Raw genomic sequence first — 26,874 nt, 5'->3', positions numbered from 1 at the left:
ACAAAATCTTCCAAAAAATTAATTAGGATTTTAGTTTCTTTATATTCATTTTATTGCAAGTCCTGAATTAATGACATTTAAATTCAGGTGTTATTGACATTGACATGTTATTGACATACTGCACCTCCCCCAACTACCAAACAAAATATTAAGCAATTATTTTTTAAAAAAATTAAATACTAATGCCAGATTAATTTATATATTTAAAAAACAACAACAAAATGACTTCCGAAAGTGACGAGTTTATAATTGAAGATTCCGATGAATCTTTGCTAGATATTAAGGAGGTGGTTTGTTTACTAATTTTACTGCATAAACAGTTTTTATGTTTGTTTCTTTTAGATTAACGATTTAGACTTTGATATTCCCGAAGTGGCTCCACCGTCTTTGGAAAAAGTTCTCTGGGATATGGAGTCTGAAGAAGGAAGTGATACAGTTTCTCTTCATTCTTTTCAAAGTATGACAACAAGATTCCGTTCTATGATGTCACATTGTGTTTTACAAGGTGTTTCTACACAAGTTTCTTCGGCTCTAGTAAGACGAAACTATATATAAATTTAATGAATTGTTGTTATTTTTTTGTTCATTTTAGGAAAGAGTAAATGCTGGTCTACCAACAGTAATAACAAATAGTTTAAAGTTTGTAGCAATCGGAACATCTCACGGTTATATTTTGGTATTTGATTCAGAGCAAAATTTATGTTGGTGCTACCACGATGTTATTATGTTAGATCAAGGTGCAGTATCAGCTTTAGCTTTTAATTTGGAAAGTACTAGAATATTAGTAGGGTAAGGTATTTAATTTTAAAACTTCTTACCTCATTTAATAAAGTAATTCTAGATATGAAAGGGGGTTTATTTCAATGTTAGATGCTAAAACTGGGGATCTTGTTCGAAAGTTGCCAGATGCCCATGCTCCTCAAACAGCAGTTTTACATTTAAGATTCACATTTTTAAGTAACTTTGCTTTATGTGGAGATTCATCTGGTTGTGTTTTTTCGTTAGGATTTGGCAGAAGACTAGGGGTATATAATTTTCAAATATATATGGGTATGTTGTTCTCATATTTCAATTTTGTATTATAGGTAAGAACATGGGATTCAAAATGTTTATTTTCTGGTGCTAGAGGTGAAGTTTGTGTATTTGAACCTCTCATACAAGGACATGATATTAATTTTCTAAGCAGACACATTTTAGTTGCGATGGCCACACTGTCCAAAGTAAAATATAAAGTGTTAAATAAATAGTAATAATCTAAATTTATTCATTAATAGGTTATTGTAATATCAGTGCGTCCCCGTTTAAAAGTGCATTTTAGTCAACAGCTGCCCAAAATATCCACATCTTTACCTTTAATCTCATGGCAATTAGTTTCAATAGGAAAAGCTTTCCAACCAGTATTGGCATGGGGTAGAGGAAATTGCTTGCATTACACCAGGTATATTATTTTTTAAAAGCCTTTTTAATTAATTCACTAATATATGTTTAAGGTTAATAACAAACTTTAGTTCGAATAGCAATAACAGAATTAGGTTGATGCCTTTAAGAAATGTTCAGTTGCCTTATACTTTAACTGCCTTACATTGGCTAGGTACCAGACATTTAGCATTATTGGATACCAATGAAAACTTACGGCTAATAGAAGTGCGAACGCAAAGAGAATTGGAGTTGTTGGAACTTTCCAATGCTGGGCTGGTGTATAATTCGGCACATTTTAAAGCATTGGCCGTTGGAGGAGGAGTTAGCGAGGCATTTGCCCTAGCTGGCGAAAGAGCATGCTACAACAGTTTAAGCAGTAGAGGTACACAGCTGCTGGTTTTAGGTACAAAAGCAGTGCATATGGTTAAGTTACGTACCTGGCCAGAAAGAATATTTTATTTGAGCGATCAAGGTAGATGATGCATACTATAAATTCTAAAGTTAAAACATAGTCATAGGAATACTTATTCAAATAATTATTACTTGAATATATATGGTATCCCCAAAGAAACGGAAAAAATCTTAGCGACCTATTGAAAAACAAATATAGAATTCAGCATGTCAAATATCAAAAATAAACATGTTGGCATACTACTATGTTTATGTTGGCTGCCACAGCATCAATTTACAAAAATGCCCTTGTAAAAATTGGGGCTACCTGACAAAATATCAGAAACTGTTAAAAAAAGGAAAAAGTTGTTCAAAATTATTTTCTTTATGTCACAGAATACCTTAGCTATAAGAAGCAATATTCAGCATCGGCTTAATTAATATATGGATCTTAAATTTTTTGTCCTTCCAGTTAGAACATTTCATAGTTTATACCGTATGATCCTTTATGGGTATTTCGCCACTGCACTGTAGAGGTGGGAATTCTAGTTCCTTGGGAGGAACTAGTTCCTTAGTTCTAGTTCCTCCAGAGGAATAGTTCCTTGAACTAGGTCTTTAGTTCCCAATAGTTCCCGACTAACATTGACATCCCCCTTGCTTGCTAATGCGTTTCGTTGTCAGTCAGAACTATTCACAGTATGATCTGTATAATTTTTATAATGTACGGAGATATAACGAGACGTGTAATTATGTGTGTTAAAAACATATAGGTAAGTTTTATTGCAGATAAAAAAAATAAAAAAACTCAAATCAGAATTTAAAAAACTATATAATAAATCAATTGGAGCAAATATTACACAAATTTTACGAAAAATTGCATTTTTCCTCACTTAAAAATTCAGAATATCTACTTCGTTTTATAGGATATTTTTTAATTTTAGGGACCTAAATTGAAACATTCCCATAAAATATTTAAAAAACAAACTAAAAATCAAAAACAGTTGTAAGAGTACTACAAGTTGTATTTTCAAATAAAACACTCGATTTCCATCATAACTTCTTTATTACATTGTAGTACTCAGGATTACGACACAAACATGTGTATCGTGCGAGCGCCCGGTACCGACTGACTGCGGCGGGCGCCTCACTCACAATCTTATCTCCCGTAACATTCTATCGCCTCTGTCATAAAAACCATGCATTATGAATAATACAATCTGACATATACATAAACCATCATTTGTTAATCATAACAATACACTATATAAACAAGGTACTCATAAAAATCATAACACAGTATCCACGACAATTTTCTGTGGTAATTACGCCGCGCCGGCTGTGGCAATAGACAAGGCCGAATCCATCGTCGTCGCCTTGTATTATATCTCGGATCTGCCGACTGAATAGATTCCCGTGAACTAGTCTTTTAATAGTTCCTCTATGTCCGGATCCGTTAACATACGGCTGGCACTCACCACGCCTGCCTAGCATCAATCGCGCTGGCTGATCCATACGTAAACTAGTTTCTTATTTAGTTCCTCTTGTTCCTTTAGGTCCGGATCCGATAACATACGGCATACGGCTGGGATTCCCCACTCCTGCCTAGCATCGATCGCGCTGGCCCGATCCGTTCGTACGTAAACTAGTCTATTTAGTTTAGTTCCTCTAGGTCCGGATCCAATAATGTACGGCTGGCACTCCCCACTCCTGCCTACCATTGGGCTACGCGCGCTAGCCGATCCGTCGCCGGCGCCGTCACATATTCTATATCGGTTACAGTCTCGATCCCGGAATAGGTCCTGAGGAACTAGTTCTTTGAGAAACCAGGAACTAGTTTCTTTCATTCCGGGGTCGGAATAGTATATTGGAACTAGTTCGTTCACGAACTACACACCTCTACTGCACAATAAAATAGTTATTTTTTGTAAACTCTTCTGCGTTAAACCTAAACGGACGCTGCTTGTCAGAAGTTAAACACCGTTGTATTTTAATATTTTTCTTTTTTCTTTGTTAGGCAAATTTGTATTACTGTAAACATAACTTCTGACAAGCAGCGTCCGTTTAGGTTTAACGCAGAAGTGTTTCCAAAAAATAACTATTTTATTTTGTAGATTTTCTTGCAGTGCAGTGGCGAAATACCCATAAAGGATTTTTTTGGAGAGATGAATCCGCCACATGGGAATGGAGCTTATGCCCCGTTCAGAACGTCGTATTGTCGCCAGCGACACTGATTGGCACAAAGAACCAATGAGAGTTGTACAAAATTTAAAATTGACAGCTGTTTGGATGGATTGACAGCTGTCTGTTGGATTTTGTACGTGTCGCTGGCGACAATGCAAAGTTCTGAGAACGGGGCTTTAATTTTGTATTACGAGTTTTTGGTTAAAATGTATTGTGCTGTGATACTTTAAGGGCTCGAACACACTGACGACCAGGTCGCACCGGCCAGGCTGCAGCTACCTCTAAAACCATTAAATCAAATGATATAGCGCACACTAACGTCCTGGCCGTCCGTTGGTCGTTGCGACGAGAAGACTGCACGGAAATATTATTTTCTGCCGCTTGTTGCCGGTTTTCTTCCAAATTAATAATTTTTCAGACGAAATCCCTCAAATTCAAGGCACAATATTTTATTTTCTACAAGATATAGTGTTTTAGTGTAGTTTTTGCACACGTGCAGAAAATCCAAAGAAATAGTTTACAGACTGGATCAAAGGTAAACTTAAATCTAATCCCTTTTTTTATCAAGGGTCGATTCTAGTAAAAACTCAAAACATTTTTATATGACATACCTACTCGATTCTAGTAAAAACTCAAAACATTTTTATATGACATACCTACTCTATTTATGGTTGGTATGATACCTGTTATTATGCCTTTGAGTTTCGATGTTTAAAAAATAAAAAAAAAATAATATTTGAAGTTTTTCTACAACCACTTGTTTTTTTTATTAAATTAGTTTTTTTAGTTGTATTGTAGTTATATACAAGGAGGACAACTGTATTTTAAATATATTTAATTTAACGTTTTTCAAACAGGGTTCATTAGACTATATTTCTACTAGGTACATTATTTTGAAAAAAAAAAATAAGAAAGTAACTTAAACATTCATAAAAATAGAAGTACCTAATTACTGTTGTAGATTCTTCGTTATATTGTAAACATTGAAATAACTGGAAGCTAAACTTTCTACCTGCTTATATTTAGAGCCAGTGTCTGACGATCTTTTTTTACGATGACCCTAATATGTTTACTTCTGAAGTCGATAAGGGCGCCATATCAGTAGAAAAAAGAAACAGAATATCTTCCTTTTTGTCGGTCGCGCGTACACAATGCTTTTTGTTTGTTGTGAATAGCAACGAACAAGAATCGCTTTTTAGTTAACTCGGATATTTTAACATTTCTGAAACAATATTTTCTAATTGGTAAAACGTAAAAAATCTTAGATTTGACAACTCTGTTGAAACTGGTCGTTCATCTGGCCGCAGCTAAAAACGCAAACATCCGGCCAGCCGACGGCCAGGTCGTTGCGACCTGGTCGTCAGTGAGTTTAAGTCCTAATCTCTGCTTTAAGTTTAAAAAATTTTACTAGCAGACCTTGCACTCAAACATTGTTCTTTTTTGAACCTTTTTTAGTGCAAAGTGTACAAGATAGCTTAATAGTCTTAAAAAACTCATCGCAACTTGATTAGAATATTTTGAACGAGAAAGCGGTAGTAATGTCCCTTAAGTGCTGTTAAGGAGGTGATTTTTGTTGCTGTAAATAATAAATGTTTATATATTTATAATTAATTTATTTTTGTTTCCTAAAATATTTTGTTTAAAAGAAACATATGTAAAAGTGGGCAACGCTGTGCTGGTCAAGCTTAATCACGTGATATTATTATTACAAAAATAATTTTTACTGAATATAAAAATAATTACAACTTTCTTAAGACTAAATGGCAGTAAGCGCCATTAAAAGAGTATGGACCAAGTAATGATATCTAGAGCTTGACCTCGTCAAAATTACGATTGATTGTCGTTCCCCAATCGTCTTCGACGCCATTTTTTTTCGATTGTATGGTACTTGTACATTAAAAAAATATCTAGAGTTTTATAGAAATTTTGAAATACATTGACAAAACTGATTTTGTTATATAGCTTGTTATTTTATTGGGATGTCTTATTTTTTTACGAAATTCAAAAAAAATAAAGAATAAGTAAAAAAGGTCATTACAGGAGATAATAGGGGTAACCCAGCCACACGTCAGCGACACGCCAATGTACGAATGAGATTCGTACAAAATTCAAACACCTGTCAATTTTGCAATTTGTTCAAATCTCATTGGTTCTTTTGACGTGTCGCTCGACAATACGAAGTTCTCAGAACGGGCCTTAATCGTCTGTCGCATGTAATATCTGTCAGTGTCATGTGCAACTGTCACAGGACACTGACACACATGACATAATGGCAAATAACAAATCGTTTTGGCATCTGCCAAAATGATTTTTGTTATTTTAAAGGGTATTCAAGCTACTGAATAGATAAATACCGCGACTATACTTTTGGTTATAAATGGTTATGCCTTGACATTTCCTTTTGACAAATAGTGGTTAATACCAAACTAATGCGCTTGAAAAACACTATAACCACTTATAACACAGCTGTATGGGTAGGTTAAGGTTGGTAAATACCGTAATTTTGTAAATGTCAAATGATAGCGTTTTAAGGGGTTACTTTTAGTTACACTCTTGAAAACCTCTAACTATTCAGCATACTGAATTTATTCCACTCCCAATTTTTTTTTTAAAACTCAATATTTTTTAATAAAACTCAACACACACTGGATGATTTTTTTAACAACTGAATAAAAAGTCTTTTTTTAATTATATTTAATGCTATTATACTATTGATAGGTAGATGGTCAGAAGCCCTTAATTTAGCAACAGAAGAAGGTTTAAATAAAGAGAGTTTTACTTTGGAATTATTAAGGAGATATTTAGAAAGTTTAAACCAAAACACCGTAGATAAAGACAGCTTAACTGCAGCTATAAATTGTTGTGTCAGACTAGAAAAAATGTAAGAATCTGTGAATTTTACTTAGGTTTAAAACATTACAAAGTGTCTTTTCAGTGATATTCTTTGCGACGATCTTTTGGAAGCTGTTTCAATAGATCCTAATAATTTGGACTGGTACTATACGCTTTTAACGGACCACATTTGTAATGGAGGCTTGAAAATATTATGGCCTTCTGTTTGCCAAACACTGGTCACAAATTTAGAACATAAAGATCCGCAATTATTGGAGAGTGTTTTGCTTTCGTTAGATATAAGTAAATAACACATTTTTAATGTAGGTGTAAATTAACATAATAGGAGCTTTGTCATTTTAAGGTTGTTTAGATTTACATCAAGTTTTAACAGTGTGTAAAAGACTGAAACTTTACAATGCTTGGATTCATATCACTACGAAAACTTTGGGGGATTATGCTGGTCCATTAATTGAGTTTTTATGTGAATTAACGCCTGATAACAATAGGTAATCATTAAATATACATATTTTCTCTGACTGAATGTGGTGTTATTCTTAGATTGGGCAATACTATGTTGGTGTATGTTTCTTCTTGTCTAGCGGGTTTAGGGTATCCGACAGGAACGATACCAGAAAACGACATTCCAAGAGTTAAGTACGACGTCTTGAGGTGTTTGGAGACGTTACATTCCGTTAATGGGAAATCAGATGAAGGAAGCTACCCCTATTTACGCGCTTTGTTAAGGTTCGTGTGTAGTCAGAATCTTTAGTCTCTCTAGTGTCCGACTTTATCATTCAAAATTATTAATTATACCATCTTTTCATATTAAGAGAACTTGTAATCATAAAATAATAACCAATTTGAATTATTCTTTTGATGATATTAGCAAAAAAATCTTTTTTTGTAGATATAATACGAGGGAGTGCCTGAATGTTGTAGAATTAGCATTTACCGAAGCAGAATTTTCTGGCGAAATGGGGTTATTGCAACGACAAAGACTGATTTGTATTTTGTTGGAAATTGTATCTCCTCCCGAATTTACCGTAAGTCTAAGCTTGACTAAGAATTTTTGAAATGTAATCAAGCAAGTATCAATATCTATCAGCAAATATCTAGTAGAATATCTAATAGAAACAATAATAAATTGAAGTAAGATTCTATAATGCTAAATTTCTGGATTATGAATTTAAAAACACACAAGCTTAAGAACCGCCGAATATCTCCGAAACTAAAGTTTCAAAAAAGTCATACTATACTACAAATTCATTTACCCAGTAGTAGTTATAAAAAACATTTTTGGTAAACTCTGTCTGTCTCAAATAGTTTCTGCAAAAAAAAAATTTCAAAAAGGTCCGATTAAATTTATATCTCCGAAACCAAAGTTTCAAAAAAAGTCATACTATACTACAAATTTATTTACTCAGTAGTAGTTATAAAAACATTTTTGGTAAACTCTGTCTCAAATAGTTTCTAAAAAAAAATATTTTTTTCAAAAAGGTCGATTAAATTTATATCTCCGAAACTAAAGTTTCAAAAAAGTCATACTATACTACAAATTTATTTACTCAGTAGTAGTTATAAAAACATTTTTGGTAAACTCTGTCTCAAATAGTTTCTAAAAAAAAATATTTTTTTCAAAAAGATCGATTAAATTTATATCTCCGAAACTAAAGTTTCAAAAAAGTCATACTATACTACAAATTCATTTACCCAGTAGTAGTTATAAAAACATTTTTGGTAAACTCTGTCCTAAATAGTTTATTTATAGTATTGTTAGACTATACAAAAAAATGCCATCATCCGGCGGTATGATTTTTCTATATTTGTGAATGCCGGTGGAAAATTGTTTTAATTTGTCGTTGACGGCGGTATGCCTTTAACCTGGCAGACAAAAGCCATTCAGCGGCGGCATACTGTATTTTAAATATCAAATACCGCCGAAATTATAATAACCTAATATCTTTACAGTTTCATTTTTTGAATTGAATTCAGCTGTCGTTGATATTTGATAATTGTAAAAAATTAGAAAACATTCAATTTTATAATCAAAACATTCAAAGCAATCAGATGCGCATTAATCAAACAGAGAAAAACGAACAAAAAAGAGTGACACTAAAGTAATCAAAACACGCTTACAGCGTGTTGTTGCAATAAAATGTACTTTTAGTTTGAAAATAGTACCTAACCGCAGAACTTACGTTGGGAAGAGCCATAACACATAAAGTGTGGTAAAATAATGGCCGTATTTCTGTTTTTAAAAGTATACTGCCGCGGTGTTTTTGGTAATTTAGCAACAACCGCCGTACTTGAAAAATTTACCTTGTCGTTGTTCGGTGGTATTCATGTTAATAAATACCGGGTGCGTCTCAAAAGTGGCTCACCCTTATAATTTTTTTATTTTTTCAGATAAAAAAACGAGATTTGATATGTTAGTATATGACATAAATTAGGATTAATTGACGTATTCAATTGTTTTTGGTCACTTCCTATTTCACCGAAAATGACTACAACTTTTGATTTTTAAATGGCACCCTCGGTATATTTTTACTTTATTCGATAGAAAATGACACTCTGAATAGAATTATATATCATATGTCAGCTGTTGATATTTTCGCTTAAAAAAACGTATTTTAAATTTCAATGAGTGCCATGGCTGTGTTAAAAACTCTAATTTTTAATCAAGGAAAATAGATTTGATCGTTTAATGTTTTTCGTGTCTTGTCCTGGTCAGTTAAAAGATGCCCAAATCGTATTTTTAATCATATCTCAATTTTTCCAAATGGAATAAGGGTGGATCATTAGCATATTTGGAAAAAGCATTTTTTACGAATAATTTGGTACCGCACACTTGGTATTTCGAGTCAAATTGTCGTTATGAACCGCACATTACAATTTCAAATAAACCAAATGCGAAAATGTCACAAGTTGACATATGATATGTCACTATATTCAGAGTGTCATTTTCTATAGAATAAATAACAAAAATACCGTAGGTGTTATTTAAAAATCAGAAGTTGTAGTCATTTCCGGTAAAACAGGAAGTGACAAAAAGCAATTATTGAATACGTCAATCAGTCCTAATTTATGTCATATACTACTAACATACCAAATCTTGCTTTTTTTATCTGAAAAAATAAAAAAGTAATAAAGCTGAGCCACTTTTGAGACGCACCCAAAAATTGCAAAATATTTCATTTATCCAGGATTCCAAATCACTCGAATAATTATTTTTAAATTTTTAGGACAACCAAATAATAAACCTGGCTTGTTTCATTTCCCGCTTGGTAATCTCTAATAATCTCACTATCGACGAAGCCATGCTAAATTCGGTTATAAAATCACTAACTGACGTCTCGAGAGATACTCTAAGCCTGCGAGACCACGCGGAAAAAGAACAAGCCTGGATAGATTTACTGGAAGCGAACAAGCTGAGCCATTTCGACAAGGACGAGCTCCTAAGAATGGCTTTGAAATCAAAATGTTACCGAGTGGCGGAACGGATGTACGTTCTACAAAAAGATTACGGCAATATATTACAGTGCTATTTGAACGATACCGTGAGAAGAAACGAAGTTTTTAACTATATTATAAGTTATATCGATGTGCCTGAAAGATGTGTCGCCGAACAGTTTCTAGTGCATTTTAAAGACTTGTTAGCAATAAATTGTGAGAACACCGTCGATTCGGTAATAGAATACTTCCCGGACAAATTAGAGACGTTTTGCGAAATAGTAGATAGTGAAAACGAACTGCGGTTTAGTTTTTTAAAAGGACTGGTTTCAAACGACGTCAAATTACCATACAGTATAGCCGAACATTATTTGGAGGAAGTTTGTATAAGGGACAAGAGCGATGCTTGTGATTTTGTATCAACGAATATGTGCAGGATAGAGGAGGCCTTAATAATTACTAGGAAATATGAGGTAATATACTGAAACCATATACAGGGTGAGTCTTAAATAAGTGCAAATATTTTTAGGAGTAGTATATTTCGACCCCAGTCTACGAGATTTGTTTCGCGAAAAAATATTGAAAATTTGTAATTATTTGAATTTTTTAATTTTAAATACAAAACGTAATATCTTCATAATATGGAAGTAGTTTAAATTTATAAGAAAGAAAACCCAGAAAAGATACAGTGGTTCTTAAAATTTAACCAAAAAATCATTTTTTTTTAATTTTCAAAGCAAAATAACTCCGTTATTTTGGAGTTATTTGAAAAACGGCAAAGAGGAAATATGTTTCTTTTATCGAGATCCACCAGCCCTGAAAATACTTGCACTTATTTAAGAGTTATCCTGTATAATTAATATACAGGGTGTTTCAAAAAACATGTATCATGTCTCATTGGGAGATTGCTCGCCTAAAAATAAAATTTATTTTTCATATCAACATACGTCCGATTCTGCTTGGTTTCGTAGATACATGGTGTTAAAGTCCTCTTTTTACTTCGATTTATTATAATTTCCTTTCAAACCCCTGTAGCAATTCGAATGACATTTTGAGGGTAAAAGTTACTTAAAGTATTACATAAATTATCGCTTTAGAAAAGTGTCGACAGATTCACCAGGGACGTACATATGGGTTATCTCTAGAATATTTTTCTAAAAAAAACCTGTGCGCTAGTGACTTTTTTTCTGACTTGAGAAAAAATAATTCTTTTGAAATAGATTTGTGTCTAGAAACTTTCTATCCTTCTATTCAAAAGGGTAATCGCGAAAATCAGGCAGATGTTGATAGTACCATAACCTTTGCCCCCTCTCGCATTGCAAAAGCGCAGCACCAAGAAGAGACACTGGTGTAAAGAAGGGCCATTAGCATAAATTTGGTATAGAGCATCCTTGTCCATTCCGGCAGCCAATGGCCGGAGGGACGCGGGATCGCGGCCAATGGCAGCCGGCCAGAGGGACTTTGGGATTGGGTGGGCGGAGCCTCGGGGAGGATCCCGTGGAGTTCCGGGGAATGGCAGATGTGCAGAGGCGCGCTGGCTGCCTTACTGGGGGCCATTTAGGGAGCTGGGTCACCTGTCACCTACCCCGGTCGGCTTTGTGCTGTTCGAAACAGATCCGCTGCTGGCTCGAATCATCGTGGAAAATGTCGCTGTTTCCAGAAAAAATGTGGAGATCGACGGGTCTGGGACCACCGGGAATATTTTTTTGAATATAAAATTAATTAGTATTAGTGTATACGTTACAGTGAAAGTTAGACATTCATTGTGATTGTTAACATTTACTAGGAAATGCTAACAATTACGCATTGGACCCAGTGAATGTGGTATTTTTAAAGAGATTTGTCGACTTTTCCTAGTAATTTCTAACATTCACTAGTGAAAGTAACATTTACTAAAGGTTGCCAGTAAAAGTTATTCTATTGCACAGGGCGAGTGTGGCGAGGAAGAATGTTGGTGAAACTTAGAACAAATTAATCTTTTAAGAATATTTTATCACCTAACATTCAAGGTGATCCACATATCTTAAAATTACAATTTACTTCTTTAGTATATTTATTAAAAATTATAGAAAATAACGACATAACCTTCTAAATATTAAAAGGGAAAACATAGTAAACATTTTAAAGTGTACAAAACAATTTAAAAAGAAACATTCATAAACATAAGATTACTTATTGGTACAAGGTTTTCTTAATAAAGTTCTTCATCGTGGACAAAATAAAGTATGCCCAAATTTTCTTTAACGGGAGTTATTCGTGTTTTCAAACTCGCTAGTTCAAGCATATGAAAACGTTTAATAAGTTCATAGTCACTAGGTTCTTTAATATATTTTTCTCTTGCACGCCTAACTTTTGCTATGACTTCATTATATTGCAAAACTGAAAAACAAGCACTATTACATTCTTGCGTATACAGATTACAGAGTGCCTAGTTTACCTTAATTTTTAACAGAAAATCTCGAGGAAAATTTCTTCCGTAGTGAAAATACGGTACAGCACTTTCTACACGATAATAAAATAATTGCAAAACTGTAAAACAAGCACTATTACATTCTTGCGTATACTGATTACAGAGTGCCTAGTTTACCTTAATTTTTGACAGAAAATTTCGAGGACAATTTCTTCCGTATGGAAAATACGGCACAGCACTTTTTACAACGATAATAAAATAATTATACGTAAAACATAAACATAACCACAAAAAACAAAGTGAATTTACGCGTATGTCTGTCAACGTTGCCAACGTTGAGCCTAATTTAATGTTATCCTTATACCGTATGATCGAGAAAAAACGGCGTCAGCGATGGCTATGGAATGAAGATCGCTGTCATTTTATATGTAAATTTATATGGGAAATGTCATCGATGTTCATTTCCCAGCCAACTGGACGCCATTTTTTTTCGATCATACGGTATTTCCTATTATTCAACTTATCCTAATTTATTTTCATACCTCACAACATGTGGCAACCGTGCTAACTGAATCTTTCAAACTCACTGCTATCTGTGCTGCTATCGTCCAGGGAATGTTAACATTCACTAATAAAAGTTGGTTTCAAAAATAGCTGTTGAACTTTTACTGGCGTAGTCTTAGAAAATCAGTAAATGTTAGCTTTTACTAGTAATTGTTAACAATCACTGATTTCCAACTTTTACTGTCACCCCTGCTGTAACATATATATATATAAACTTTGCCTTGGCGGACTAGTTAACAAACACCATCCAAATTTTGATTTGGGATGAGGACAGTCTGGTCATTACAGCAAAATTTAATAAAAACTCATTTATTACTACTGCCATTGTTTCGAAAAAGATATACAGGGTGAGTCTTAAATAAGTCCAAATATTTTTAGGGGTAGTATATTTCGACACCAGAAACACATCTGTGAGGTTTTTCCGCAAAAAAAATCAAAATTTGGAAGTTTTTGAAAAAAAAATTGAAAATGTTTTTAATGTTTAGTTAAAAAGCGTGATATGACAACATATGTAGTAGATTAAATTTACAAGAAAGAAAACTCAGAAAAGATCCAGTGGTTCTGAAAATTTAAGCGAAAAATCAATTTTTTTAAATATTAGATAAAATATTTCGGTTAATTTGGATTTATTTCAAAAACAGTAAAGAGAAAATATGTTTCTTTTATTGAGATCTACCAGCCCTGAATATTGCACATAATCACACATAATCCTTCCATAATGAGTGTTAATTTTTGACAATTTTTTTGTCAATTTGATGACAAATGACGTCTAGAGATTGACATCATCAAAATTATCATCAATTTAATAATTGATGATAATAAATAATGGGGAATAATTTTCCCAGCCGCATTTTACGCTGTTTTTTTTTCCAATCATTCATACTTGCTTTAACTCTCATTCGCGCGAATTCTTCCCTTAGTCGTTGAACAGACTATAAAGACTATTATTTGTATTAATGTTATTTTAATAGGCGAATTCAGCCACAGCCTTACTTCTAGAACAATCCGGTGAATGGATGGAAGCCCTGAACATCTTGATAGTCAACGATTTAATAGACGAAGCGGTAGCATTATGTATAAGAGGCGCCGAGCACATAGATCCAGAAGGAGCGCAAAAGTTATGGCTTACATTATTGCAAAGCAAGGTAAGAAAATCGGGTAATTATAGTCTAAGAGCTGGCTACATAAAAAACCTTATCATCGTTACATGGCTATTTTTTTCTTGTGTAGTATCCTTTTGTGTTGCCATTATGAAATAGTCGTGTCTGCCAGCGCGATCCCGGGGCTTAAAGCGAGGGCGGTCAATCGAAAGGGTGAAATTTTGACACTAAAAATATTATAAGGTACACGAGTGATAATTACCAAATAGCTTTTATTTATTATTAGGAAACGCGAAAAATTGTTGGCAGACATTTTTCTCGTTATCAAAATGCCGGCAGACAACACGAAAGAGGCATGAATTTTTTTCCGGAAGCCATAATTTAAAAAAAAATTATGGCGTACATGCATGCCGATTGGTGGAATGTAATATTTATTTATTTTAAAAGCCGTATACAAAAGGGCAGACAAAAAAATCGTGGCTAAATCAGCGACAGACAGGTATCAAAAGCGCACTATTACTACAGTGATCTACAGGGTGAATCTGCGCTAGAGTAATATCGCGCTTTTGATAACTACTGTCTCTCGCTAATTTAGCCACGATCTTTTTGTCTGCCCTTTTGTATACGGCTTTTAAAATAAATAAATATGACATTCCACCAATCGGCATGCATGTATGCCTTAATTTGTTTTAAAAATGATGGCCTTTGGAAAAAATTTCATGCTTCTTTCGTGTTGACTGCCGGCATTTTAGCCACGAGAAAAATTTCTGCCAACAATTTTTCACGTTTCTTAATAATAAATAAAAGCTATTTGGTAATTATAACTCGTGTACCTTATAATATTTTTAGTGTCAAAATTTCACCCTTTTGATTGGCCGCCCCCGCTTTAAGCCCCGGGATCGCGCTGGCAGACATGACTATTTCATAATGGCAACACACAAGGATACTTCACAAAAAAAATTGGCCATGTAACGATGATAAGGTTTTTTTATATAGCTCTCCGTCTATTATATTGTTTTTACACAGTTTCAAGTATTACTAAATTTGAAAAAATAGCAACTTTCTGTGTCGGCAACTAAGTGGCAACAAAAGTGATTTATTGGCAATTGTTCTTCGAACACTTTTGTTGCCGATATTTACGGTTAAAAATTTTGTTTAAAACATCAGAATCATGATTGTAGTATTTTTATAGAAGTAAAAACTCAGTTAAACTGTCCATGATTTTAATTTTATCTCTATTTTGCAATGACAGACGCGGATGTACGTTTCATGAACTTAGAGCTCTTTCATCCTTTAAAATTAATAAAAAAACTCACAAGTTTTCATTTGAACTATGGAGGGTATGAGAAGAGAGAGAGGTTTGAAATTTTGATGCAAAATCCGGCAATACCGCATAGAAGAAATATGTCGACCCAATTTTTATATTTTTTTAATACATTTGATTTTTCATTAAGCTGTCTACATCACTGTCTTACACGTTAAAATCCAGACCGCACTGTTTCCATGACCACAAATCGGTATATCATTCAGTCAAAACAAATCAAAATGTGAGAAAATAAATAAATAAATGTGACAACTTGACATTTTTTACAGCAGTCTACTACCTTTTCATTTTTTTTTATTCATGGTTGGCAACAATGAATAATAATAATCGCGCCCTCGACTTATTATTTTATGACGATACAGTCTGATGAAAAAGTTTAATTTTCACAGCGGAGTGTAAAGAAGACTTCTTTGAGACAGTTACTGCACGCGGCAGCACCTCATGTACCACCAAGCCAACTTCTGGATTTAGTTTCGAACGCTCATTATGGCGATATAAAACAGCTGGTCCAGGGCATGTTGAACGATTACAAGCACGATATCGATCTCCTGAAAGCAAGTTTCAAGGTTCTGGATACAGATCTTCATAGCGGTAAGTACGTTGGTGTACGGCGTTGAAAGCATATATGTATAAATAAAATATACTCGTGTTCCCTATTTAACTCCGTGTGCTGTTTCCGTGCCGTAAGAAAAGGACAACATAACTCAGCTCCATATTAATGCTGCATAAGTCTATTTCACCCGGATATTGATTGAACTGCGATTGCGCCAAACTCCGATTGATTATTGTTTTAATTCGGTTTGGATTATTTTATTTTTTGTTTGTGCGTGTAAAAGAGTGATTTTGTTTAGTTTATTGGTTCCAACTATTCTTTCGATATTTCTCCAACTCCATGATAATGTGTTACAAATAATTAAAAAGTAAATAAAATTGAAGGTTAGGTGAAATGACAGTCAACCGCTTCCCTTTAAAAACACCGACCAATCAAAACTTCTTCAGGTGAGGCATGCGCAATTAAATGAATATCGGGTCAAATAGACTTTGTAGAATTCCATATTTCTCTTTCATTGTTTGGGCATCACTTTTTAGAGATTAGGCTGAGTATATTTTATTTATACATATATGGTTGAAAGATGTAGTGGTTGGTGAGGTTAGCATTACATTCTATGTAATGCTAACCAGTAAATTAACTAAAACTAACTATTTTTTTGCTACTAACTATGTAAGTTTGCGAAAACAGTGCAAGCAGGTTTGCCGCTTACCGGTAGTCGGCGCCAATCTGGCTACGTATTCTTGACATCGTTCGCAACTTTGCGTATACGCATCACGTGTATTGTTATAAACAGGGTATCCCAGAAATAAGTGCAAGTATTTTAAGGGGTGGTAGATCTCGACAAAAGAAACATATTTTCTCTTTATCGTTTTTCAAATAAGTCCAAAATAACGGAGTTATTTTACTTTGAAAATTTCCAAAAAAAATAATTTTTTGCTAAAACTTTGAGAACCACAGGATCTTTTCTGGATTTTCTTTCTTGTAAATTTAATCTACTACCTATGTTGCCATATTAACAAGACATTATTTTTTTAAATAAAATCTAAAAAAAAAATCCAAAATTTTTTTCAAAAAATTCCGATTTTTAAAAAGAAATTTTCGCGAAAAAGACCTCATAGGCGTGTCTCTGGGGTTGAACTATACTACCAGTTAAGTTAAAATACTTGCACTTATTTCTGGGACACCCTGTATATGGGTACATAGTAACGCCGCGCCGCGCCGCCTCGCGCTTATAACCTTGAAAAATTAAAGCGTGTTATCATCAAATCGGCTAGTTCACAGTGAAAGCAGGTAGACGCTGTCAGCCTGCGTTCATCGGCGTTCTCGCTTTTACCCGAACGAACATTTATTTATTTCTGCTTTTGCACGCGCCGACGCCGACGGCGCACAGAGGGTATTAAGAACTAAAAGTTGGCCAAAATTATGTTTTATATTTTTTTTTTTGATTTTGTGCTAGTAATATTAATTATTAGAGGAGCGGGTGCTAATATGGAACCCCATTTTGTTTTTCCTACACAATATTTTTTCCTCCACTCTGAAACCCTTTCCACCGAACAAATAGGGCCATTCTGTGCAAAACCAAGCAATTGGATGAGGATGCTAGAACAAGAAAGTACTTTGTATATTATAGACGATATTTGAGCGAAGATGGGTGTTATAGAGTAAAGACTATTTCCTTTAAGAATCTATTTAAATCAATGTTTTTTTTGGCAGTGGCAAATATTGGCAAGATTTTTGTACATATTCCAAAGCTGGAGACTTTAAGCATTGAACGGATACTAATTTCCATGCGGAATATTGCCGAATAGTCTTACACCTTATAAAAATGCCTCTTTTTTAAATATAAAACATTATAAAGAAATAGAATAGAAGGAAACGTTTCAAAATAAAAATATGCATAAAACAGAACTTGCCAGCTGGCTCTGTATCCATCATGACAGTTATTATAAACAATTTGCAAAATAAGCACTACAAACAATTCCACTATTTTATAATCTTAGAAATATTCAGAATACACTCAAGATAATTCATACTTAACAACTGAAATATATTATTTATTCGATAAGTCAACTTACGACTTAAAAAAAGCTAATAAACGTGCTTACATTTAGTATTTATAGATTTGTATTCAGTTAAGATAAAAAATGAAAGGAAAAAAATATCACTTTTGGTCAGGTTTATAGACCAAATACCCCTATGTGTAGCGCCGGCGCGGCGTTTGAATATGGTTGGGTTAGGTTAGGTTAGTTAATCAGGTAAATTTTCTCTTAATTAACTACTTCCGAACCCTGCTCGCATCTCCGAAAAAGCCATATAACAATACACGTGATGCATATACGCAAAGTTACGCATCACGTGTATTGTTATATGGCTTTTTCGGAGATGCGAGATGTGAGCGATATTTGAAGGTGCGAGTGGTCAAGAATAGGTACCCTGAGACGGCGCTGGTTGCCGGTAAGCAGAAACCTGCCTCCACTATGTTCGTACCCTAATACTAAGCGGTAATGATTCTTTGTAGAACTGGCAAAGAAATTACACGCAAATGGAAAGGGAGTTTCTGTGTCAAACTTGACATGTAACCTATGTCAAAAATCTCTGTCCTATAGAAAAGAACTGCAAACGAGTTTAAGCATACACGTGTGGAGTTGTGGACATTGTTTTCACACAAACTGTGTTAGAGCGAGTGAATCAAATGATGCTTGTTTAATATGTAGGACAAAAGCTAAACTTTATCCCAAGGCTAAAAAAGATTCAAACAAAAATCAGTACAGGGGTAGGAGCATATTGAGACCTGATCTAGAAGGACATTTTTAACACATTTTCATTATTTTTTTTTATTTAAGCTTAAATATTTTTAGATATATTATACTAGTCATTTGGTATTATTTAACACCTCAAACAATTTTTTTTTCTGCAAATAAAGTTATAGTTATATTTCAGGCTGTCTTTACATAATGAACTGATATATTAAGTAATTATTTGTTAAATTGTGATATTATATTTTCTACTGTTCATAGAAAGATATTTGTGTTATCGATAAGAGAATATTATTTATTGAAAATAAACAAAGAGAAAGCTTTAGTCCTTTTAGTTTTATTTTCCAACAAAGTAGAAATATTGCAGTTACAATAATCGGTCACTTAAATTACAAATAGAGATTATTGAAATAACCCATATTACATGTACTTCAAAAGTTTATAGACAAAACAAACTTAATTAATATTGACAAAAAAATAGTACACCAAAAAAGACGTTATCTTAGAGGAAACCTAGTTCATAAATATCAGTTTCACTTAAGAGTGACTAGAATTTAATTATAAAATTACACATATAAATAATAATTTATCCCTTAAAACCGCTATAAAAATGTCATATTCGCCTTTTTTTTGTACAATGTAGACTTATTTATTTAAATAGTAAATAGTTTCTTAACGACATTTACTCAGTCTATACATCACATTCATTGTTTTTTTTTAGTAAAATACCAATAATCGTTTTTTAACTGGAAAAAACCCTTTGCTAGGTAAAATTGATAAAATCTATATACAGGATGATTCTCTAACTTGGAATAAATACATTAAATCGTATATATAGATATGATGTCACATCTCATATTTGGGACACGCTGTAGAAAATTTTTTTCCGAAAAAATAAAACTGTTTGATTTAATGAATTTATTCTAGTGAGAGAATCACCCAATAGAAATCTAGTCATAGTACATATATAACAAGTTTTGCTTCAGTCTAAACTGAAATTGTCTGGAACGAAATTATAAAGATCACTGACATTTCAAACATCAGTAAAATTCCCTAAAGTCGATTTTACGCTAAAAATTAAAAAAAACAAGAATGTATTTATGTCATAAATAACTCGATATTACCGTTGATTGAAGAAATAAGAAGATGCGCAATCTTATGGGCGATTTCGTGGCACAAAACCTGTCCGAGAATTCCGAGATTTAGTTTAGCTCTGCGCCGCTGCACGCTGATAGTCGTTTACAGCGCGGCGGATAAAGAATACTGTACCCTAGTTCTGTTTTCAGTCGACAGAGTGGGTGGCTGCCGGGGACAGTGTAGATTTACGGATTTTGGGTACAGCACGTTAATAATACGGATTTTCTGTCATTAAACAATAATTTAATATAATACGATTAAACAAAAAACGGCGCTAGAGTTCGCTTGGAAATGAAGATCGCTGTTATTTTAGATGTAAAATATTATGGTAAATGTCAAAAGTCGTCATTTGCAAGCCAACTAAACGACTTTTTTCGATCATACGAAATATTCAGTACCTATAAAAGATTTTTATTTTTCTTGTTTATTCTATGTTTAACACAAATAAATTTCCAATACATAAACGCGATTTTTTTTATCCAAAGATATTTTCGTCAAACGTATTACAGATTATCACACATTTTAATATGGCAACACTGTCGCTTTCAGTTCTACACCGTTTTTGATATGCCTTTGCTGGCCGAATTAGAGAAAATAAGTGGTTTATGCGTTGGCCGCAGAACGATCGGTGCCTCCACCGTACAGTAGAGGTGGGCAAAGATCCTCAAAAATCGTGAGATTCGATTAAATCGTGGACAGCACGGATCTATAACATTTGAACGATGAGCCGTAAAAAAGAGTCGTGAGAATTGAATCGGATCACAATGCGATCGTTCGTTCAAAGAGTTGATTGATACGTCTATGTCTTCTTGTAAGCCTATAGAATGTGGTGTCCCTCAGGGTTCAGTACTTGGCCCTATTTTGTTTCTGGTGTTTATCAACGACATTGCAAATCTAGACATTAGCGGTAAAATCTGCCTCTTTGCGGACGATACTAGTTTCACTTGGAGCGGCCCAGATGTTGCGGCACTATATGATACTATATCCAGTGACTTACGCACCATTAAGTCTTGGTGCGATTCTAATCTCCTATGCCTCAACCTATCAAAAACTAAAGTTTTGTCATATAAAAGTACTATACAACCTTTTGTACTTAATAACACTACTATTGACGTCGTGGCCTCTGTGAAATTCTTAGGACTTCTTGTAGACAACTCGTTAAAATGGGACTTTCACATTGAAGCTCTATCAAAGAAACTAAGGCTGCCTGTTTTGCGCTAAGATCAGTTTTTAAGGAACTTAACTTCTCAACCTCTAGAATAGCCTATTATGCCCTTTTTGAGTCACATCTTCGTTATGCCCTTCCATTCTGGGGTACTTGCTGCGCAACAAAATTTGATCGTGTTTTCAGACTTCAAAAGAGAGCAGTTCGATATTTATTGGGACTGAACAGTAGAACTCACTGCCAGAATTTCTTTAAAAATTTGAAAATACTGACTCTTCCTTCTTTATTCATTTTTGAATCCGTTTGCTTAATCCGCAAGCACATATCTGCTATTCCCGAAAGGCCATCTCATAACTATCCACTTAGGAATGCAGAGCACGATCTTTATCTGCCAACCCCGAGCTCAGAACTAGTTAAAGGTTCAATACTGTACAATACCAAAAAAATGTACAATCATCTGCCTTTGAATATCAAATCGCTTTCATTCTTTCCCGCATTTCGCAAAGCTCTAAAATCATACCTACTGGAGAGAGCCCTATATGCGGTAAACGACTTTTTTGTTGATGTTTAATTATGAACAATTTTGAATTTTAAAATTTTGATCATCTCACACACACTGGTCAAAGGTCAAGTATTTAATATTTTATAACTTTAAAAGTATATCTATTTACTGCGTACTGTTCTAAAATTGTCCATGTATATTCTTTTTGTAATTTTAAAGACTTAAATTTTTTAAATTGTATTATTTGTATTGTGTATTTTTTGTGATTTTGTTGTTTGTGAGTGCTTTGTCGATGAAGCTGTTTTGGCTTTTTGCACAATAAAGCGTTGTTTGAGTCGTGAAAATTGATTGATTGATTACAATACGGTTCGTTCAATTGAATCGTGGCCAGCACGGATCCATAACATTTGAACGATGAGCCGAAAAAAGGCTCGTGAGAATTGAATCGGATCACAATGCGATCGTTCGTTCAAAGAGTCGTGAGAATTGATTCATTGCTTACAAAACGGTTCGTTCAATTGAATCGTGGCCAGTACGGATCGATAAGATTTGAATGATGAGCCGTAAAAGATTCGTGAGAATTGAATCGGATCACAATGCGACCGATCGTTTCTACGGCGCGGCGCGGCATTATATATATTATAGGCATAGAGTCAGGCACCAATATTTAGACTTGAACAAAAGCCATAAACAAACATCATGGACCTAAAATGCAAACGATAAGGAAGTTATTTACAAGAAAAAAGCTTATTTATACTGTGCTTAGTACGGGAGTATCTGTAAGGCATTTAATTTTCACGTTAATATTTTTGTTAAAATAATATTACGGACTATAAACCATTAAATGTCGGACTAAAAGACGAAATTGTGTTTTTATGCAACTCCAAATAGATATTGTTGGCCTCTGCTCAATATGATAAAAAAACGGCGTCAGCGATGGTTATAAAATGAAGATCGCTGTCATCTTAATTGTAAAATTATATGGGAAATATCGTTAGATCTTAGAATATCACCGATGTTCATTTCCAAGCCAAGTGGACGCCATATTTTTTTCGATCATGCGGTATTACTTACTATTTATTATGATTATTAAAAAAGAATTAAAATATGGCTCTAAAAATATTAAATTGGTATGAAGAAGTCTTTAATAAATAGTATATATGAATTGGATTGATAATTTAATATTATTGGTAAAATAATCAATCCAATTACGCCACTGTCATAAGTGAAAGAACTGTATATTTCTTTTTCTGATCCGTTATGTAATTGTCCGACCAAATTGCCGGTGTGCCAGTTACGATTCTTGTTTTTATGAAACGTAAATTGTGCATGTAGTTCATTCAAATGAGCGAATTGTAGGAGTCGATTCAATACGAGAAATTAAATCGTGTGATTCGATTCACTAAAAAGAATCGTAATCATCACTACCGTACAGCACTTGAGACGTAAGGGGAAATCAAATCAGTCTTGTCACGAATTGGCCCATTAGGTTGCGTATCTTCCCAATTCTTTCAATCAACGATATAATGCTCAACTTACCGGTTAAATAAAACCGTGTCCGAGGTTCCCATAAGCTGTTGTAGAATATTGACCACGCCTAATTCTCTTAATTTCGACTGTCTCTCAATTGCACCAGGTTCACCTTTTCTAGATAAATTTCCTACACAAAACACAGCAGACTCCTAAAATATATTGCATTTTAAACCATGTGCGCAAATTGTTAAACTTATCTAATACCTGTAAACAAGGCGCAGGATGGGTCATATAATCGACCAGTTTTTTAAGTACGTCATCGTTCGAAATTATGTGATCTTTGGCCCTTTCTCCGTCTGCGATATTGGATAAAATTAAGAGCGCCTGTTCCTTAATCTATTCAAAAAAGAAAGACAATATTTTAAACTTTGTTTCTTCAAATTTAGCATATAATAATAAATAAACATATTATAGGCTTGGTGCATTTCAGTTAATATTAAAAATTCCGACCGCAGCGCTCGATACGGCAGAAATTAGAAGTGCCCGACTAAAGTATTTCAAGCAGTCCCGTTACCGTTCATGTCGATCGCATTGAAATGTAATATTAAAATCGTGGCTTTGCCATAATATTTAAGTATTTAAGTGTTTACTAGTGCAGTTATTGAAACCATAAAACACTCAGGTACTTTGTGTGACGTAACGCTGGTTAGGGTAGTAAAAATTAAGAAAAAAAAAACGAATTGGGCGTCGCGTTGTGTTGTGACGTTTTCAAAAGTTAATATTGCCGAAAAAATGCTAACTCGTAAAGGAGGATGTAATTACGTGGTTGTTGGGTGCAGTAACATTCAAAAACAACGTTCCCGGATATTTAACTCTCCCAACACAACATTTTATAGCTTCACAGCTTCTTGATCAAAAGCAAAAATAGATTAACCTAAATAGCCCCAGTTATGTCCCCACTAGCAAAACCACGAGCGGCTAATTCACAAGATGCATTCCATTTCCTATTGGTCGAGATATTTTGAGGTTAGGATTATAATAGGGTTGTTATTTATTTTCGATTTCGGTGTTTATTTTATATTTTGTGTTTGAATTTGAAATTAACTGACTATTACCTTAAATTCACGTCTATCTGAAAAAATCATAACTAATGAATTAATCAAAATAAAAACACTAAATCACCACAATACACCAAAACACTACTTTACTTTTACACTACACTACTACTAAAAAAAGTAAAGTAGTGTTTTGGTGTATTGTGGTGATTTAGTACACTACTACTTTTACTTTTACACTGTAGTGTAAAAGTAAAGTAGTGTTTTGGTGTATTGTGGTGATTTAGTGTTTTTATTTTGCTGTTTAACACCAAAGGTTCCAACCCTCAACTGTAATAATGAATTAATACCCTCCAAATAACCACCAACACCTAACCAACCCGCCAAATAACTAAAAACAATAAACAATGCCCTAACCCTAACCTCAAAATATCTTGACCAATAGGAAATAGAATGCATTTTGTGAATTAGCTGCTCGTGCAAAACCGGTGAGTAAAACTATGCTCGCTACTGTAGTTGAACTCATCTAAAAAAAAATTATTAGCTTGAATAATAAATTATGATACCAAGATAGACCTTCTGAAGATATCAAAATATTTACTTTTTTATTTTTATATATTTTTAGAATTTTCACAAATTATATTTCCTAACACTACAGAATAATTTTATAACAAATTTTTGGTGTATTCGCTATTTAAATCCGTGTATTTAGTAGTCCGCTGTTTACAGTATTCTGAGATAGTGGCAGCACCGGTGGAGAATGCACCAAGCCTATATGTAATTCTTCTATATGGCTAGTAAAGAATTTAAGCATCCGCCAAGAGACTACAAGGACAACAACATATATAAAGCCCTATCATAATGTCATAAACAAGGGTATATATGAGCGTTCAAATCAACCAATCAGCTATTATACCTGCTTATACATCGGCTCAGGACTATACATCGGCGCAGGACTTATCGGCAAGAGAAGTCTTGGGTCGGTATTTACATGTCGAGTCGAGGAGTCAATCGCTATGGCGATCTATATGTTACGGTTAAAGTCCGTTATCCGGTTAATGTCGACATTAACAGGTTAATGTTTGGGTTTGATTTTGTTTTTGGTTGTTTTGTTTTGTGTTATTCTCGAGATTAACCGGGTAATGTCGACATTAATCAGGTATTGGACCTTAACCGTAACATATATGTATATACGAAAAAATCCTTTATTTACTATTGATAGTTGTGCCTCGGTGGTACGAAAGTACTACCATTCCACGCAGACCGCTATCTCGCCATGCTTTACTTAATACTTTATCTTACCGCAACTTTATGACAAGTCGTATTTAGATAGCTGTGATAATCATTTTGCGGAATCAGCCCAAGATCACCTGATGCTGGAGTAGGACTCCGACACCGGTAGTGAGAGCAGGTTGTTAATTATAACGAACATAGTGTGGAATTAATTTCTATATAGCAAGTCAAGGCAAGAAACACTTATATAATTTTATTTAATAAATAATAGGCATATTATAGTATTATAAAATAAGTAATATACAGAGTGTCCCAGAAATAAGTATAACTAAAGTATTTTAACTGGTAATATATTTCGGCCTCAGAAACACGCCTATGAGGTATTTTTTGCGCATTTTTTTTTAAATTTGGAATTTTTTTTAGTTTTAAGTTAAAAAACATAATTTCTTGATAATATGGCAACATAGGTAGTAGCTTAAATTTACATGAAAGAAAATCCAGAAAAAATCCAGTCCAATTTTAGCAAAAAATCATTTTTTTGCTAATCATTTTTTTGCTTTGAAATTTTCAAAGTAAAATAATTATTTTGGACTTATAATGTTTCTTTTGACCAGATATACCACCCCTTAAAATACTTGCACTTATTTCTGGGATTCTTTTTTTTTCTGTTTGTTTTTTGTATTTTTTTAATGTTTTACCCCTTAATTATTGGTTGAAAGAAAATGTAAAAAACATGGATCCAACTACATTTTGGGCCCTTGATGTGGTAGAAAAATTAAAATAACATATTTTCTAGACATTTTTAGCCTTAACTTAAGCTCTTACTTGTCCCCTTATAACAAAAACCATTTATATGACAATATACAGGGTGGTCCGAACTGTATTCCGGAAACATCAGCAGCATATTCTGCAGATAAAAATAAGTAAAAAAGTTCGTATAAATGTATGTCCTAAAATGCTTAGTTTCGGAGATACAGGGTGTAGAAGTTTTTTTTTATTTAGATTTTTTCAAATAATTTCTGAAGTAATATCAATATTTGGATGAAAATTGATGTCTGGGAGTTTTTTGACATAGGAAATTTGATTTTGATGTCAACATGACTCCTATTTGTAGTGATGGGTTGTTATTTAACTATCTGTTATTTTATAACAATTATTTAGAAATAACATAACGCAACCGTTACTACTTCTAAAAAATAACAGATATAAAATAACGACACGTAGAGATCGGCCGCTTGTGAAACGAAAAACGAAGTCGGCGCTCTGCACCGCCCCGAAATTCTATGCTGCTCGAAGCAATTCCAAAAAACAACTAGTATGGATGGAA

The 26,874-nt window shown here is 33.7% G+C and overlaps 2 protein-coding genes across 2 annotated transcripts in view; one reads left to right on the top strand and one right to left on the bottom strand.

Moving 5' to 3' along the window:
• Positions 1 to 98: 98 nt before the first annotated feature.
• Positions 99 to 19,307, top strand: LOC115880652 (vacuolar protein sorting-associated protein 8 homolog). The gene is made up of 16 exons (XM_030897931.1): positions 99 to 287; positions 343 to 534; positions 593 to 789; positions 842 to 1,025; positions 1,086 to 1,220; positions 1,275 to 1,438; positions 1,491 to 1,891; positions 6,709 to 6,871; positions 6,926 to 7,125; positions 7,187 to 7,331; positions 7,384 to 7,569; positions 7,733 to 7,868; positions 10,068 to 10,748; positions 14,221 to 14,394; positions 16,063 to 16,264; positions 18,745 to 19,307. The coding sequence occupies exons 1-16, from the start codon at positions 222 to 224 to the stop codon at positions 19,038 to 19,040; spliced, it is 3,522 nt and encodes a 1,173-aa protein (XP_030753791.1). The 5' UTR covers positions 99 to 221; the 3' UTR covers positions 19,041 to 19,307.
• The window catches only part of LOC115880653 (armadillo repeat-containing protein 8-like), a 23,396-nt gene continuing 15,820 nt past the window's right edge, over positions 19,299 to 26,874 (bottom strand). The window contains exons 12-14 of the mRNA XM_030897932.1: positions 23,524 to 23,655; positions 23,326 to 23,468; positions 19,299 to 20,052 (exon numbers count right to left, since the gene is read on the bottom strand). Of these exons, the coding sequence (XP_030753792.1) occupies positions 20,016 to 20,052; positions 23,326 to 23,468; positions 23,524 to 23,655 (312 nt within the window). The 3' untranslated portion in view covers positions 19,299 to 20,015. The remainder of the gene's footprint in view (positions 20,053 to 23,325; positions 23,469 to 23,523; positions 23,656 to 26,874) is intronic.

The sequence above is a fragment of the Sitophilus oryzae genome, unplaced genomic scaffold, assembly GCF_002938485.1.
Source record: "Sitophilus oryzae breed Bouriz unplaced genomic scaffold, Soryzae_2.0 scaffold_1639_pilon_pilon, whole genome shotgun sequence".
Classification (NCBI taxonomy): domain Eukaryota; kingdom Metazoa; phylum Arthropoda; class Insecta; order Coleoptera; family Curculionidae; genus Sitophilus; species Sitophilus oryzae.
The sequence above is the reverse complement of the archived record's forward strand: the minus strand, read 5'-3'. Positions and strand labels throughout refer to the sequence as shown.

Bases quoted from the DNA above. Each gene is read 5' to 3' on its own strand.
- LOC115880652 (XM_030897931.1), top strand. From the start codon at position 222: ATGACTTCCGAAAGTGACGAGTTTATAATTGAAGATTCCGATGAATCT. The intron at 535-592 runs GTAAGACGAAAC...TGTTCATTTTAG, and splicing joins CACAAGTTTCTTCGGCTCTA to GAAAGAGTAAATGCTGGTCT. The intron at 6,872-6,925 runs GTAAGAATCTGT...GTGTCTTTTCAG, and splicing joins TGTGTCAGACTAGAAAAAAT to TGATATTCTTTGCGACGATC.